Below are 17604 nucleotides of genomic sequence, written 5' to 3' on the forward strand. Positions count from 1 at the left end.
ATTAAAAAAGAAGATGTTTTTTTATAATATTATTTAACTACGACTAGAGTAGGGATATACCGAATATCGTTTGACAAAATATTAATTTATTTATTTATATACATTTTAATACTGAATGGTCGTCATTACAATATACTTCCATTCACCTATTATTAATTCCACTATATAAAAGAAGAGTGGGGTGCATAGGTGATAACGACGTCATAACGGGCACCCCTATTTTGAAGGATTTTTTTAATAATTTTGTAGTAAATATTAATTATATTTGAACCGCCTTAGATCACGTGTCGGGTAATATAGGTGTTTGTAAAATTTAGATTTTTTATGCCTGAAGCTTAAATTATTTAATCTCAAATGAATGTTTTTCTAAATATTAATATGATAATATTTAGAAAAACTCAATTCAAAGTACTTTTCTTACTTTTCACAACAGGGTAGGCAGAGGGACCCTGGGAACCTAGTGTAAAGACACTGCGTTCACATTAAGACACTTCCGTTTCCCACTTTCCGTCGGATTGTGGAGAAATTGAGTTGAGTGAAAGGAACGGAACTCAAAGCCGCATTTTTCCTCGTTACCAGAGTAAGGAAATGAAAATTTTTCATATATAACTTACTCGAGTACCCACTAATGGGCTTAGGTACTTTACCTTAAATAATAATAAAAATATATAGAAACACTTACCGCTTTCAGGGATAGCCCTGGCTATCCCAAATGTAGCCGTCTGTCCAAAAGGTTTATTTTTATCAAAAAGAAATGTATTTCCCTTATCTGGTAAAAGCAGTTCAGTATAACTATTTAACATAATCTGAAAATAATAAAAGATGAAAAAAAAATCATAAATAAATTAAAACAAAAAATATTATGTAAAGTAACTAAAAAAAAATTATAAAATTACAAAAGGTTTTTTTTTGCGTGGAGTTAACTACAGTATTTCAGTTTTTATCAAGATTGGAAAAATATTAAAATCCTTAGATATATCTGAACATAAATAGATTTTCCTTTCACTATTTCCATAAAATTACGGAAATAGTTTAAAAAAAATGTTTCTGTAATAACGGCGACTTAAATATAGACTTTGCAAAAAAAAATATTCTTAGGGTGGCCAAAATGCCATATTGACTTCACATCATATTTATGAGTCGACAGAAGTTAGTCAAGGATATATCTAATAACACAATAATAACTATATTTTAAGTATTGTTATATGCAAATTAGTATTTTGAGGCTAAGAGTTGCGTTTGATTTCACAATTTATTTTAATATTTTTCAGATGATCCTTTCTTACAAGATGAAAATTTTTAAAGTATTTTTTATTAAAAAATAATTTTACATAACTACTCGTATCATAAATTACATTCCTGATCCAAACAAAAATATTTAAAATTTATAAACAAAACTAAATAAAATTATAAAGTAAAAATATATTGTTATAATTAATTGTCAAAATTATTATATTATTAATAAGACAATAAAAGTAAATATGTCCTAAGCCCGGTTTCCACCGCAAGCGGAGCGGGCCCATTAAAGCCCTGTAAATATTCGCGCGGAATGGGCCGAGCGGCAAGAGTCGAAATAAACTCGCTGAGTTCTAGGGGGCGGAGCCCCCAGAGCGCAATTACAAAATACAAAACATATTTTACTTAAAAGGAGTTGGTTCCACCTAAACATCGTTTGCCGTGAAAGCCGGGCTTTAATCATGGCAAAATGATCATTGTGCTAACTAAATATTTATAGCACAGTTAAAACTCTTATACAGTACCCAAGAGTAGCGGGTTCAAATCTTTATATCCAATATGTTACAATTAAAAAAAAAGTGCTTTGTTCCCATGAATCTCGCAATAAAATCCGTTCAGCATTTTGGAAGAGCTAATGGTAAAACATTTTACCCAAAAAACAAATATAATCAAAAGTAAATATAACATACTTGGGATGAGCCAGCTTCGCCGAGGGAGCCCGACGTGATGGTTGCCGTGGGCGCACTGAGCGCGTGCGTGTGCCTGTGACTGAGGCCCACTCTGCGATCCATTCGTATCAACTTCGCTTTGAGCTGTGGAATAATATAATAAAAATTATATTATACAGTATATAATATCTTTATGTTTAAATCTCATTGTAGTTATTTAAAATTTAGATTATAATGTCACTAATTTTAGCACTTTGCTAATTACCACGAGTATCAGTCGCGGCGCAGGGGCACAAGCCTCTACGCGGCGACTGTATACGCGACAGGTTGAATCCATTCTCACAAAAGGAAACGAAATATTTAACATTTTTATTTCCTAGTTATGGTTACGAGGCAAAGAGCGGCGTTGAGATCCGCCACTCAACACGCAATTTCTCCAGAATTCGGCGAAAAGTTGGGAACGAAGTGTCTTAAAATTAGGTTTCCAGGTTCCCTCTGCCTACTCTGCTATATGCAATGCTAAAAAAATATAATTGCCTTGATTTATTTATTTTTATTTACTGTAATTACTTAAATTTACAGTATTGTCACTAACTCGGCATAGGGTAAATATTACATTAATATACCGATAAATATTGGGCATAGACTATAGGGTGTACATACGTACACCCTATAGTCGTACAATAAATATAAATAAATTATCCAATTTTAATACTATGTAAGTTCTTATATGTATATTGTGAATGAAATTATTTGTATAGTGTTTTTTCAGTATCAGAAATTATTATTAATAGAATATATAATTATTTTTTATTTTTGATCATATTGGTATATATTTTTTATTTCTCCACTAAATATATTACTTAAAATAAATTATTTTAAAATTATACAACTATAAAGTTACTACAAAGTTCATAGTATGGAAAACATTGTGAAAAACTGAATAAAAATCTTAAAAATTTAACTTCATGCTTTATCCCTAGCGAGGTAGTCAGAGAGGACGGGGCGCCAAACGCTACGGTCTCTACATGCCTCTTTCGCCTCGTCCACTGTCATCAACCTCTTCATACACGGCCTTCGGGGGGTCCTCATGCTTTTTACGTAACCTTCCTCCAGTATCTTCGATACTGTGTTTTCGAAGGTCAACCGACCTCTCTTACCACTCACTTTTCCGTCATAAATCTTTTTTCTTTCATCACTCATTCGTTCGACGTGCCCAAACCAGCTGAGAACGTTCTTCTTCATTCTCACCGTGACATCCTCGCTAGTCCCTGCCATTCTGTGTATCTCTTCATTGTGGGTTCAATCACCTAAGCTGACTCCGCATATCCTACGGAGAGATCGCATCTCCACGGCATTTATCTTTCTTACATTCTTCTTCTGTAATACCCACGTTTCGCTGCCGTATAACAACATCGGTACCAACACTGCATTGCACAATCACATCAAAGCAGCTGAGGCTCCGTTAACCCTGTTACCGGCAGCAATACTTCTTTCCACATTCATCTCGTATCTTCCATCTCGGCTGGACATACTTCCCAAGTATACCACCTCTTTCACTTGTTCTAATATCTTACCATTCACATTGACATTGCATTCCGTCCTCCCTTCATTTCTTTCAAACACCAGAACCTTTGTCTTACTCGCATAAAAATCAAATCGAATCGAATAAAAATCTATAATCAAATAATTTTCAGATTAGGTTCTTTTGACCTATTGGGTAGAACAGAACAGAAAAACAGCACGAGTTAGAAACAAGTAAGTAATATGACATAGTTACAGTATGTAAATTTTATATACTACTAGCGGCCCGCCCGCGGTTTCGCCTGCGTGAACTACTTTATTATTAAAGTCTCCATGAGTACCTACGTCCTATAAGCGACGTCCATGCAAAATTTGAGACTCCTAGCATTTGTAGTAACGAAGTTTCATACAAACTTTCAATCCCAAACATAACCCCTTAGAAGTCGAATATTACAAATTCCCGTCTTAGCGAGCACCTACCTCCTATAAGTAACTCTAATACACAATTTCAGATTCCTAGCACATGTAGTTTTTGAGATTTCGTGATGTGCACACCGTGTCCCGCACCGTGCTAGGGTAGGCGGAGGGAACTTCGGGACCTAGTGTTATGGTCCCGTTCCCATTAGGAAACTTCCATTCTCCACTTTACACCAAATTCTGGTATTACACAACTTTTATAAAAAACATTTGTTAAAAAACTAACGTGACTCCATTCTTTAATTTCTTACGAATTTAAATTATTTACTTATTAAATTTGTTTTTAATTTAAACATATACTATATATTTTAATAAAGTATATATATATAAAAATAGTTTGAATAAATAAAAAAATTACAATAAATATTATATAAATATTTCATAAGCTTGCATAAAGAAATGTATATAATTGCCACATATTACAAAATTACAATTTTCCAACAGAAAGGAAAATTAACGTAGGGTGGTTACGTAAAAAATAACGAAATAATTATGTATTAGGTCCCTGAATTAGTGCTCATTTATTCAGTATTTATACTAAAGTAACAAATGTACATAATCTATAATTATTATAAAATGATTTCGCTTCAAGCATATTAAAAGCAATTAAAAATTTATTATGAAATTTGAATTCAGTATTCGCACAGCACTACTGGATTAAAAGCTCAGCTTTAGGAGTATATAATAATTAATATTTATTAATAGAGCAGGAGCACGGCATCTGACTGTAAATGCAATGTTCTATGCAGGATCTATTTGGAAATGTATATACCTATTACATTTATAATACAATTCTCCTTTTTTATACAAATAAAATCTTTTTTATACATTAAAAAAATACATTACTCAATACATTATATTATAAAGAACAATTTTTTATTTTAAATTATTTATTTATACATTCAACACCAGCACATTTTTTAGCAAGGTAGGCAGAGGAACCCTGTGCACCTAGAGTTAAGACACTCTTCCCATTAAGACCAACTTCCATTCCCCAATTTAGGCCGAAATCTAGAGGCACTGCCTGTTGAGTACTGCAACCCAATGCTGTGCTTAAAATATTGAACATTTAATTTCTCAAACCTGCAACCCATCATGTTTACAGTCATCGCACATTTGTGTCTCTGCACCATGACAAGCTCCATAATTTAATATATTTTTTTATATTTAATTTATTCATTATATAATTCTTAATATATTTTTTCGTAACTTTTCTACTTACTTATATATTTTGAAAAAATTGCAGATACAAAACAAGAGGAATAATTACATTTCGCAAGTGCCTACTAATAAAAGTTTTATTTTATAACCAAAACAAAAGGCATAAATGTCCAAATATAAGAAATATTTAATGTTAAGAGATACTATTCCCCTCTTTTATCATTTTGTGGACTAATCAGCTTCACACTGTATCCCGCACACAGCAGGATAGACAGAGCGAACCTAGTGTTAAGACACTCCATTCCCCACTTTCCGCCATATTCTGGAGGCATTGCGTGATGAGTGGCGGAACTTAAAGCCGCGCGTTGCCTCAACACCAAAGCAAAGAAAATGAAAATATAATAATTTTAAGTAAATATTTCATCTCTTTGAGTGGGGATCCAACCCACAATCAGTCGATTTTATTACTCTTTATTTTTACTCTCCTATGTTTCTGGCTGCCCAGCATATAGTTGGGTAGGCAGAATTAATTATCAAAATTGGTACCCACAAACCATCCAATTTTCAAGACACTGTATGTTGAGTAACAGAACTTAAAACCATGCTTTGTCTTGGTACAAATTTCAAGAGCAATGAAATGATCACAGCTCATTCTCCCTAATGGGAATCCAACCCCACACAATAGAGTATATTAATATAAAACGTTTTTATTGATTAAAAAAAATTGCATAGCCATATGCCAGATATAATTTTTTTTTTCTGGGGTTAAATATTATTATATTTCAGTTACAGTTTACATGAAAAAGTTCACATATATATTATAAAAAAATACAATAATAAATAATAATAAATATTTTTTTTTCAAAAAGGTTAATATTGTTATTTTTTGCAGCAATGTTATTATTATAAGAATCTTATATAAGACTTAATTTTCTAAGTGCAACGTTAAGGATTAAATTATACTAAATTTATATTCATCATTAGGCATTACTTTGCCTTTATTCTTCATATATATGTTGATACTAAACAAAATGTTATTTTATTTAATAATTATAATATTATCTATATATATAAAAGAATTTGTCCTCACTGACTGAGGTAAGACGCACGCACAGCCGTAACTGCTGGTGGTAGAAAAGGGAAATTTGGACAGATGTTTACTTTCGTAATCTGGACATCCACTAAGAAGGGATTTTGAAAAATTTTAACCCTAAAGGGGTGAAATAAGGGTTGAAAGTTGGTATGGAAAAAAAATTAAATCTGCACCGATTTTTATAAAACTGTAAATTCATACTCCTAAAAGTATTTAATTGAATATGTGTTTCATCGTTTTCTAGAATTGTCCCCCTATGGATGCAAATAAGGGGTTGAAAGTTTGTATGGAAAAATCTTTAAATGGCCACCGATTTTTATAAAAATTTAAATACAGACTCTTAAAAACATTTCTTTGAACATGTGTTTTGTGGTTTCTTAGAATTCATCCCTATGGGTGCAAATAAGCGGGCGAAGCTGCGCGCGCCCTCTAGTCTTATATATTGTCTACATCTTTTACAACTATATTTCCTAAGATCTATATCTTATGAAACATAACCTCCAAGATTAGAATGATAAAATATTTTTAGAAAATATACAGTAATTTCACATTGTTTAGTCCCTTATGTAAATATATTAAACATAACAAAATTAAATTACAAGCTAACTTATGTAAAGAATTATTTATTTCTAGACTTATATGCTGAGTACGTAGTGTTTATTGTAATCTGAAGGTTGTATTTTTACTGGATAGCTCTTTCTACAGAACAATTGGTATGTGTTTTCTATACAATATGACATTAGGAAGTGAATTGTAATTATGATTTCTTAGTAAGTAGTCAGAGAATTTAGACCGTGAACAAGAGGAACGGGTTCTAGTCCCACTAGATTTCAATTAATTTTCTTATGTTTTCTAATAATCTTATTGTAAGTTGCAGGAGTTTATTTCAAAGAAATATATAAAATTGCCTTATAGTAAATTATTTTTTTAATAAGTTGTATAGATTCTTTATATTTCATAATAGTTGTATACATGATTTTATTATATTATCTGTATTTTCAGTTCCACTAAGATATATTGAGTATGGAAACAAAGCTCAACATGCAATTAAAACTATTAAAAATTATCATCCATAATTTCACCAAATATGAAGCCACTTACTGTATCATTTTCCTCCTTTAAGGCTTGATAGAGTTTGTCCCTTTTAGTAATAAGTTCGTTTTGTTGTTGTATCAAATCCAAATGGTAAATAAGAAGATCTTTGAGTTTTTTATTTTGGTTTACAGCAACTGTCAACTGGTCGGCCAATTTCGATACTTCAGGTGTTGAACTTGTATTTTTATCATCTACCGTAACACAATACGTTGATATTTCAACTTCCTTTTCAAGCTGAAGGGGCGGCCGCCTCTCAGCACTTTGTGAGTGACATGCGTATATGTGATCGAAGGGAAAACTCAGCAGACCGTCTTTCGATTCCAATTGATTGAGCGTGGACAGTTCCGCCGAGAAATTCACCAAATTCGTTTCATTTACACTATTGCGACTGTTCATTTTTATGAAAGCCAATCGTAAATCACTTACGACAAGCCTGCCGGCTGTCAAAACTTAACTACACGAATTTAAATCTGTTCGTATCATTACAACGGCTGATCTTTTCACTGTACACCACAAATCTCTTAGCGAGGAGAAAAATATTGATATATTCATCTGGTATTACATTGTCAAAACATCGACAAATCTACGTATTATACTCAACTAGTGTTTTATTCTGACATTTCATTCACGCACATGTAAAATGATAAAAAGATGCAACATAAAAATAGTTGCGACAATAAAAAAAATATAGTAATTTAACGAGGAGAAAGACATTCGATTTAGTGTAAATTATAATTGAATTGTTGTTTTAATTACATCACTTTATTATTATCAATACTTTATGTCAGTAATAAATCCATAGCAAAATTCAACGTCTAGCGTCAAGGCGTCAACCGTAGACATTTGTTGTTTTTTACTTGTTTTGTTCGAGGTCCCGGCTATGGAGTTTGAAGAAACAGCCGCTTGCTCGCAACCATAGACAAAAAATATTAAATTTTGAATAAAAATATTTATTGTTTTTCGAACAATCTTAAAACGATAATTATTTTTAATAAACTTTAATATAATATATTATGGAATTACAGTAATACGTTAAGAAATCACTATTTGTAGTTATTCTTTCTCAATAATGCACTAAAATTTATATATTCTTATAATTTATTATCTTTTTAAAATTTTACTTAGTTATGACTTATATAGTGCTAGTCAATAATTTTTAAAATTAATTCTGCTAAAACATCATTTCGAGTTCTGCTATCTAGCGCCACTGGCGCATGTGCACAGACAACGTATGACAAAATCAATATCTGTATAGATACAAGTACGTCATCGTTTAAACATTTATAAGCCGGTACATGAACATTTAATTCGTTTCAAAATCTACCTATATACAATAAAATAAATTAATAATCGACAAAAAATGCTATACACAAAACATATTAATAGCTAGAGTTTGTTAAAATAAATCCTTAAATTTTACTCGAAATCGCCTCGAAATTTTAGCGTGCATTTCGTTGTAAATTAACTCTGGCCACCTTTAAAAATAAGTGAGATATTAAACGGTATAGTACGGCTTGCGTAGCAAAAAGCAACCGCGCTAACGACGTCACGCTGCGAGTTGAGAATCGGCGCTTGCGCACACCTACATACTCGTAGCACACGCTGTGACTCGTTGCGCCCACGCGGTTTCACTATATATCCAATTGGTTTTATAATAGTGAATCTATAAAATGATTAAGTAATAATATATTATCTATGTGTACGAACTCCATTGAAAAAACACCCTAAAAATAGATTTTTACTAGGTATATAATGTAATAAAAATATTCGGAAAAAATGGTTAAAAGTTATGAAAAGAGCAGTTTGTTTTACGGCCTCTAGTTGTGGTCTTTGTTGTTAAGATAATTTCATAAAGTAAAATAGAAATAAAAATTTCAAAAATGTTTAAAATTTTATCTGGGGGTTATAGCAACTTATAGATTTTTTATCCCGGAATTCCCGCGGGATAGAGGTTTACACGGAAAAAATCGTGTTTGCCGTGTTTACTGTTAACATACCTAAATAGATATGAAAGAACTAACAAAACAAATAACATATTTCTATTGAATACGACAATTTTAGCGAAGGAAATCAAATAAGACATTTAATATGTATAACAGTATAAATATATAACCATACCATAATAGACAACCAATTTTGCGAAACCACCTGAAAGCTTTCTTCGTACATGCTAGTACTGCCATTCTGTGTTTCTCTTGTGGATTCGGTCGGCTAAACAGAGTCCGCATCTTTCTTTCATTCTTCTTCTGTAATACTACTATATACTAGGCGAGCGTTTCGCTGCCGTTGCTGGTGCCGATGTCGTTATACTGCATCAGTACCATCATTGCATTGTTTACGGCCTAAGGTACAGCTATGCTGTCGTTTCTCCATCTCCTCAATGCAGCTAAGGGACTTTAACTCTGTTACCGGCACTAATACGTATTTCCACATCCATTTCGTATCTGTAAACATACTTCCGTCTCTACTAAGCATATTCTACAAATAACCATTCAAGCTGATCTTGCAGTACGTTCCTTCTTTCAAATACCAGAACCTTTGTTTTATTTGTATGTAGTATCTATGACTAAACCTGAATGGCTTAGTCTTACAGAGGCTTAGTAGTCATACACAGGCTGAGTGATATCTGTAAAAAGATTTTACAGCCTGCAGCACAGATCCGCTCACATTCTACCAGGATAATATTTCCAATAATGTCTTTCTCACAATCCTATCAAACATCTTTTTCAAAACCATAAAAGTATAGAAAACCTTTTAGTTTACGACTAAAATTTTTTTCGTAATCATGATCGTCGTATCGTCGTATCGTAATCGGATGGAGATGGAAAAGATCTGATACATACATCCTCTTCCAAGTTTAAAGCCTCCTTGGGCCTCCCACAACAGTCTACCGAATTTTATACACATATGTTTCAAACATTTCGTTATTTAAACCATATAAATATTATGATATTACCTTATAATAATCAACATCAATACAAATAGAAGAATTTCAATACAAATAGAAGAATTTTTGACCTTAGAAAAGATTCACCGCCTAGCCAGGGCATGCAGAAGGAACCTAGTATCGAAAATCAAGGAAATTTAAATAATTAATTCCCTCTAGTTAGTATAGAACCCACAACCGTTGTGCTACGTAAAAGTGAGGCTGTGTTAATGAATGGAGTCTAAGTTTTTATGTTATAAGATAGAAGAAGAATGTTTATAAATCTGATAACGATACTATAAGCGTCAAATTTAAATTTACTTATATTTTCCAAAATGAGGTATTTTGCAAAAAAAATCACTGTCTTCTAACGGTGAGATGCACTTCATCTATAATATGACTCCCAATCAACTATAATAGAATGATTATAATAGAGACATTTTTTCAATTAAAGGCCTATTTTGTGTAAGTTTCGTGAACTAAATTGCATATAACTGACATTTATTCTTCATTCATTGCAACCTTTACCATAGAAAATAATATATTATGTATATTAATACAAGTAATGTACAGTTTATCTTATTAGAATATTATCATGAGTATATACTATATATATACTTGGGGAGGTCCCCCAAGTATATGAAGAGGTTGATGACAGTGAACGAGGCTAAAGAGGTATACAGAGACCGTAACGTTTGGCGCCCCTTTCTCTCCGACTAGAGATACAGCGTGAAGCTGGTTTAGTTTAGTTTTTAATCACCTTATAAAAAGTTCGAAACAATTATAAACATTTAACTGACTTATTTTTTTTTACCTTTTCACTGTATCCAGCGTGTACTTAACAGAGAAGAGGGAACCACTAATTTTAAGACTTTTCGTCCCCCTTTTTCCTATCAATTACCAAGATATTGCAAATTGAGTAGTTGATTCGAACTAAACTCCGCTCCCTTTCTTCTTTGTTCCTAGAGCGGAAAAATGAAAATTACCCCCCTAGTGGAAATTGAATCCACAGCCGTCGCCTTTACAGTCAGATGATATAGCGCTACACCCAAAACTCACTTACCTTTAATACCTAGATAAAAACTACGATTAACTTGTGGTTATATTATAACTAAATTATATTCATCTATATATATATATATATATATATATATATATATATATATATTTATATATATAAAAATCGAAAGGTATATATATATATATATATATATATATATATACCTTTCGATTTTTTATATATATATATATATATAGATATATATATATATATAAAAAATCGAATCGTCACTCACTCATCACGAAATCTCAGAAACTACAAGTGCTAGGAATCTCAAATTTTGCATAGGAGTTATTTATTGGACGTAGGTGCTCGCTAAGACGGGATTTGCAGTATTCGACTTCTAAGGGGTTGTTCTTGGGGGTGAAAGTTTGTATGAAACTTCTTTACCACAAATGCTAGGAGTCTCAAATTTTGCATGGACGTCACTTATAGGACGTAGGTATTCATGGAGAAATTAATAATAACGTAGTTCACGCAGGCGAAGCCGCGGGCGGGCCGCTAGTATACTTTATATAAAATGTAGCCAATGTGCCATTCCGATGTATAGTAAGCTAAATTAATATATTTAAGAACTGTAAAGGTTCATATAAATCTATTCAGTAGTTTTTGTGTTATAATGGAACAAACATCCACTCTCACAAACTTTCAGATTAATAATAAAAATTAAAAAAAAAATAGCTTCACGCTGTATTCCGCTCACATCAGAATAGGCAGAGGGAACCTAATGTTAGAGTATCTTAACACGTCGTGGTCCACTTTCAGGGGAAATTTAATTACGAGCGAAGAATTCATTTCATTAAATAAATATTTCACTTCCTCGAGTGGGGATCGAACCCACAACCAGTCTCGTCTACAGTTATACTTTGTGCCCCAGCGCTACGACGGGCCTCGATAATATTAGTATAATAGAATAATATTTTGTCAATACTTACAGAGCCACGACGTGCAGGCCGTTGCAGAGGTGACCTCGAGTTCCTTAGTACTTGCCCGTAATTAACGGGTGACAACTCACGACGTATCATTCTGACGCTGCTAGTCTCTTTCCATACTCCTGAGGACAGGCTAGGGCTCGCGCAAGGCTGTTCGCTATCAGCCTAGAATTTTACTTATATATTACCAAGTAATCATATAAATATTACTGAGTAATAGGCATTATTAGTTGGGTAAGAGCGGTTGCTGAAAATCAACCTGGAATTCGTTTAGAAAAATTATTATTAATTAGTTATTAATATTAATAAGTAATAAAGAAAGTGAAGAAAATATTATATTCTATCTAAAATTGAAACGTTGGGTTTTAGTGCATAGACACATCTAGAGCTAAGTGAAAATAAATTGAATGAGATAGCAAGACTTCATACGTATAAATAATATCCGTTGATAAAAGGTTAAAAAATACTCTATTTTATGTTTATATAATAAAATATAATAGAAATAAACAAATAAACCAACTTCATAGCCCTGCCAATTAATAGATATCAAAATATAATAAACACGCCCCTTTCAAACCTGCGTGGACATCCATATCTCAAAAATCACTGAACCGATTTTGATTGACTTAGTCTGTTGCATTAGCTGGAATATACCTCTACCTAGTCTGTTTTAAATAAGAAACAATTAGGATAATAAAACTTAGTTTCCGAGAAATTTGTGGATAAACATACGAAACTTGCGGAATTAACATTGCAACAATATCATAGATACATACTCGTACATGTAAAACTAATGATAATCTCTTTTTTGAAGTCGGTTAACGAATAAAGTGCTAAAGATAGTAAAATTATAAAATTACGCTAAAAACCTACGGATAAATCTCCGCCGTTAATCTTATTACGTTCAAAGTAGATTAATAATAATTTTATATATACAATTCTTTGCATTTCCACCATTTTACGCATAGGTGCTTCCATGATAAGATTATGTTTAATGAATAAAATATATAGATATCTGTAGATATATATATATATATATATATATCTACAGATTATGAACTTTTCAGTAGATTACGAAGATCGGGAACACTAATTAGTGTTAACACATTCCGTTCCCCACTCTCATTGATATTTCAAAGACATTGTGTATTAATTAAGTTTCGGAGCCTAACGCGCTACGCTTTTTCTAACAGAGCGTAGAAATGAAAACATTAACTAGGTTCTAGGTAGGTCTAGGTTAGAGCGTAGAAATGAAAACATAATATTATTTTATTTTATCAAAGCGACCCCCTTGCGGCTTCGCCCGCTTTTACTACTGGATTATTCATATAATGTATGTTTGCAAAGCACTTAAGATAATGTAAAAATTAATTAAACTCTAATGCAACCCGCATTTTTGTAGTTTCAATAAGATTTTCCAATTGTTTTACACAGCAAGGATTTTTTAGTAGGTACCGTAATTTTAAACCTGTGCTACTAATCTTTTCAAGTACTTATTAAAATATTTTTAAATGACTATTTTTAGATAGTTAAATGACTATTTTTAAACGGAAGAAATTATAAACAAAAGCCTACCTACTAATAACTACTACAAAAAATATGAAACCAAATATATCGCGCTGAAATAATACATTCAACTGCAATTATCCAATACGTGCAAACGCATCTAAATCTTCGTTGCTATAAAGGCAGGCGGGTTTTTTTTTCGAGCTTGTGGTTAATGCTGAAGAGGGTATTCTGTCCCTGATGAAAAGCAAGCACTACGTGGCTGCCTGTGAGGAAAATTAAATAGAATGCATTGGCCGGAAATCGAACCCGGGCCCGCGTGGCAGGCGAGCATTCTACCACTGAACCACCGATGACTGCTCATGACGCGTTTGTATAAGCAAAACGTCGCGGGGCGGCAAGGATGTTTTGATATTGTAACATCTTCTAAAGTACTTATTAAAATGAAAAACAGTAAAAGACAGTTTTGATCTACATTAAATGGCCAACGTAACTATATACTTATTTATATGCTGAGAGTAAGGGATAAGTAAAACTTGAGTCGGCACAGCTGATGTGTCAACGGCGGGATGTGTCAACAATTAAATGCGTTTTTCTCTAATACTATTCGCAATTTCGAAATAGTGTAAAAAGCAAATTTTATCTTCATTTAACGTAGAAAATTAATAAAGTATTTTAAAGGATAAGGATTAATACCATTATGGAAAAATATCCCTCACAATAAAAAATATATTGAAATTACTATTTTTAGACAGAAATATGATCACTACACGTTATCCTTAAAAGATAAAAATATGCTATCGCGGACTTTTTTGTAGATCTTATTAAGAGGAACAATACTCCATTACATTATTTTCATGTAGTACTTACCATTAAGGCAGCGCATGCGCGAAAGTGTCTCAACGGGTAGGACTTTAGACACATTTATCGTATTTATGTTAATTCACATAAGAATGTACAAATAATAAACTATATATAAACCTTCCCTGAGAAATACTCGACCTAATGGTGAAAACCACATAAAAATCCGTTGGGTGGTTTAGAAGAAGAAGAGTTAGAAAGTTCAGACAGACACGAAAAGCGACTTTGTTTTATAAGATATAGGATTTACATAAGAATGTACAAATAATAAACTATATATAAACCTTCCCTGAGAAATACTCGACCTAATGGTGAAAACCGCATAAAAATCCGTTGGGTGGTTTAGAAGAAGAAGAGTTAGAAAGTTCAGACAGACACGAAAAGCGACTTTGTTTTATAAGATATAGGATGACTATTTATAGATAGTTAAATGACTATTTTTAAACGGAAGAAATTATAAACAAAAACCTACCTACTAATTAGTTATTAGTAATAACTACTACAAAAAATATGAAACCAAATATATGGCGCTGAAATAATACATTCAATTAAGAAAGTGAAATAATACATCGAATTATCCAATACGTGCAAACGCATCTAAATCTTCGTTGCTATAAAGGCAGGCGGGTTTTTTTTTTTGAGCTTGTGGTTAATGCTGAAGAGGGTATTCTGTCCCTGATGAAAAGCAAGCACTACGTGGCTGCCTGTGTGGAAAATTAAATAGAATGCATCGGCCGGGAATCAAACCCGGGCCGCCCGCGTGGCAGGCGAGCATTCTACCACTGAACCACCGATGCGTGTGAGGCAGGCGACGCGGCGGACGCATGGCGAGTGGCGAGCCGTTTCGCAGCAAGGATTTTTTGATATTGTAACAACTTCTAAAGTACTTATTAAAATGAAAAACATATGCTGAGAGTAAGGGATAAGTGAAACTTGAGTAACATACAGCTGATGTGTCAACGGCGGGATGTGTCAACAATTAAATGCGTTTTTCTGTAAAACTATTCGCAATTTCGAAAAAGTGTAAAAAGCAAATTTTATCTTTGTTTAACGTAGAAAATTAATAAAGTATTTTAAAGGATAAGGATTAATACCATTATGGAAAAATATTGCTCACAATAAAAAATATATTGAAATTGCGACCCGCTCGCGGCTTCGCCCGCCTTAACTACTGAATTATTCATATAATGTATGTTTGAAAAGCACTTAAGATAATGTGAAAATTAATTAAACCCTAATGCAACCCGCATTTTCGTAATTCCAATAAGAATTTTCCAATTGTTTTAAAATAAACACAAATAAATAACACAAATAACAAAAAACTTAAACGAAAGAAATTATAAACAACAGACTACCTACTATTCTCTTACCCAAAAATACTTAAACGAAAGATGTAACCAACTATGTCGCGTGGAAATACATTATAATTATTGATAATACCAAAATACGTGCAATCACTTCTAAATTTACTTTGCCAGGCGAAGAATTGAAGCATTCTCTCGGCCATCTCCGTAGTAGCTCAGAACGACATCAGAGCGTTGGTCCGACCGTGGTCCCAGGCGAAAACCTGCTTTAGAGCAGACACATGGAAGGGGAGGGGATTGGAATTGAACACTCGGTTTCTTGAGGAAGGCCTAGATTAAACGACCAAGATGAGTGCTCATGAGTCGGATTTGGAGGAGGATAGAAAGTTCCTCGGAAGAAGACGTCTGACCTCGGGCGGCCGGGTATGCGGAGTGCTGCTCCTTAGGTGCAGGTGACCCGATACACCGGCGCAACGGAATATGTTGGACGCGAGGCGACCAATGTGTACCTCTAGGGTTTCTATTTTTAGGGTTTCTCTCTCGGTTGATCACTGTTGCGTAGTTTACCCAGAGTGGTATACCCGCTCGCCAAACTGCTCGCTTTGTGGGTGGATGTGTGACTGAAGAAGTGAGAGGAGTAACTTCTCGAACAACTTGGCGACCGTACTAAGAAGGATTATAGATCGATATCCCTCAGCAGCATAATGAGCAGGCCTTCCTTCCAAGCCCGGGGGAAAGAAGCCAGGTGGGTGCGGCGGATCCACTATTATAAGCAAAATGTTGCGGGGCACGACGGACGCGTGGTGGGCGGCGAACCGTTAATCAGCAAGGATTTTTTAGTACTGTAATTTTAAATCTGTGCTACTAATCTTTTCAAGTACTTCTTATTATATATTTAAATGATTATTTTTAGATATTTAAATGACTATTTTTAAACGGAAGAAATTATAAACAAAAACCTACCTACTAATAACTAATACAAAAAATATGAAACCAATATCGCGCTGAAATAATACATATAACTGAAATTATTCAATATGTGAAACGCATCTAAATCTTCTTTGCTATAGAGGCAGGCGGGTTTTTTTTCGAGCTTGTGGTTAATGCTGTTAAAACAGCGACACCGGTTGGGTAGACACTACGTGGCTGCCTGTGAGGAAAATTAAATAGAATGCATCGGCCGGGAATCGAACCCGGGCCGCCCGCGTGGCAGGCGAGCATTCTACCACTGAACCACCGATGACTGCTCATCACGCGCTTGTGTATAAATAAGCAAAACGTCGCGAGGCGCGTTTCGCAGCAAGGATGTTTTAGTATTTTAACAACTTCTAAAGTACTTATTAAAATGAAAAAACAGTAAAAGACAGTTCATCTACATTAAATGGCCAACGTAACTAACATACTTATTTATATGCTGAGAGTAAGGGATAAGTAAAACTTGAGTCGGCACAGCTGATGAGTCAACGGCGTGATGTGTCAACAATTAAATGCGTTTTTCTCTAAAACTATTCGCAATTTCGAAATTGTGTAAAAAGCAAATTTTATCTTCGTTTAACGTAGAAAATTAATAAAGTATTTTAAAGGATAAGGATTAATACCATTATGGAAAAATATCCCTCACAATAAAAAATATATTGAAATTATTATTTTTAGACAGAAAAATGATCACTACACGTTATTCTTAAAAGATACGAATATGCTCTCGCGAACTTTTTTGTAGATCTTATTAAGAGGAACAATACTCCAGTACATTTTTTTCAT

The 17604-nt window shown here is 33.2% G+C and overlaps 1 protein-coding gene across 7 annotated transcripts in view; it reads right to left on the reverse strand.

The window, feature by feature from the left end:
• The window catches only part of LOC146527356 (uncharacterized), a 63444-nt gene that overhangs the window by 13201 nt on the left and 32639 nt on the right, over positions 1-17604 (reverse strand). For 3 of the 7 annotated variants that reach the window (XM_085206555.1, XM_085206554.1, XM_085206551.1), the window contains exons 1-3: positions 7261-8107; positions 1926-2048; positions 683-806 (exon numbers count right to left, since the gene is read on the reverse strand). In XM_085206555.1, the coding sequence (XP_085062681.1) occupies positions 683-806; positions 1926-2048; positions 7261-7650 (637 nt within the window). In that variant the 5' untranslated portion in view covers positions 7651-8107. Of the gene's footprint in view, positions 1-682; positions 807-1925; positions 2049-7260; positions 8108-12175; positions 12338-17604 lie in introns of those variants that run through there. The other 4 variants (XM_085206550.1, XM_085206549.1, XM_085206548.1 and 1 more) reach the window with 4 other exon arrangements.

The sequence above is a fragment of the Heliconius melpomene genome, chromosome 21 (genome assembly GCF_056956725.1).
Source record: "Heliconius melpomene rosina isolate 202511_hmr_F chromosome 21, ASM5695672v1, whole genome shotgun sequence".
Lineage (NCBI taxonomy): Eukaryota > Metazoa > Arthropoda > Insecta > Lepidoptera > Nymphalidae > Heliconius > Heliconius melpomene.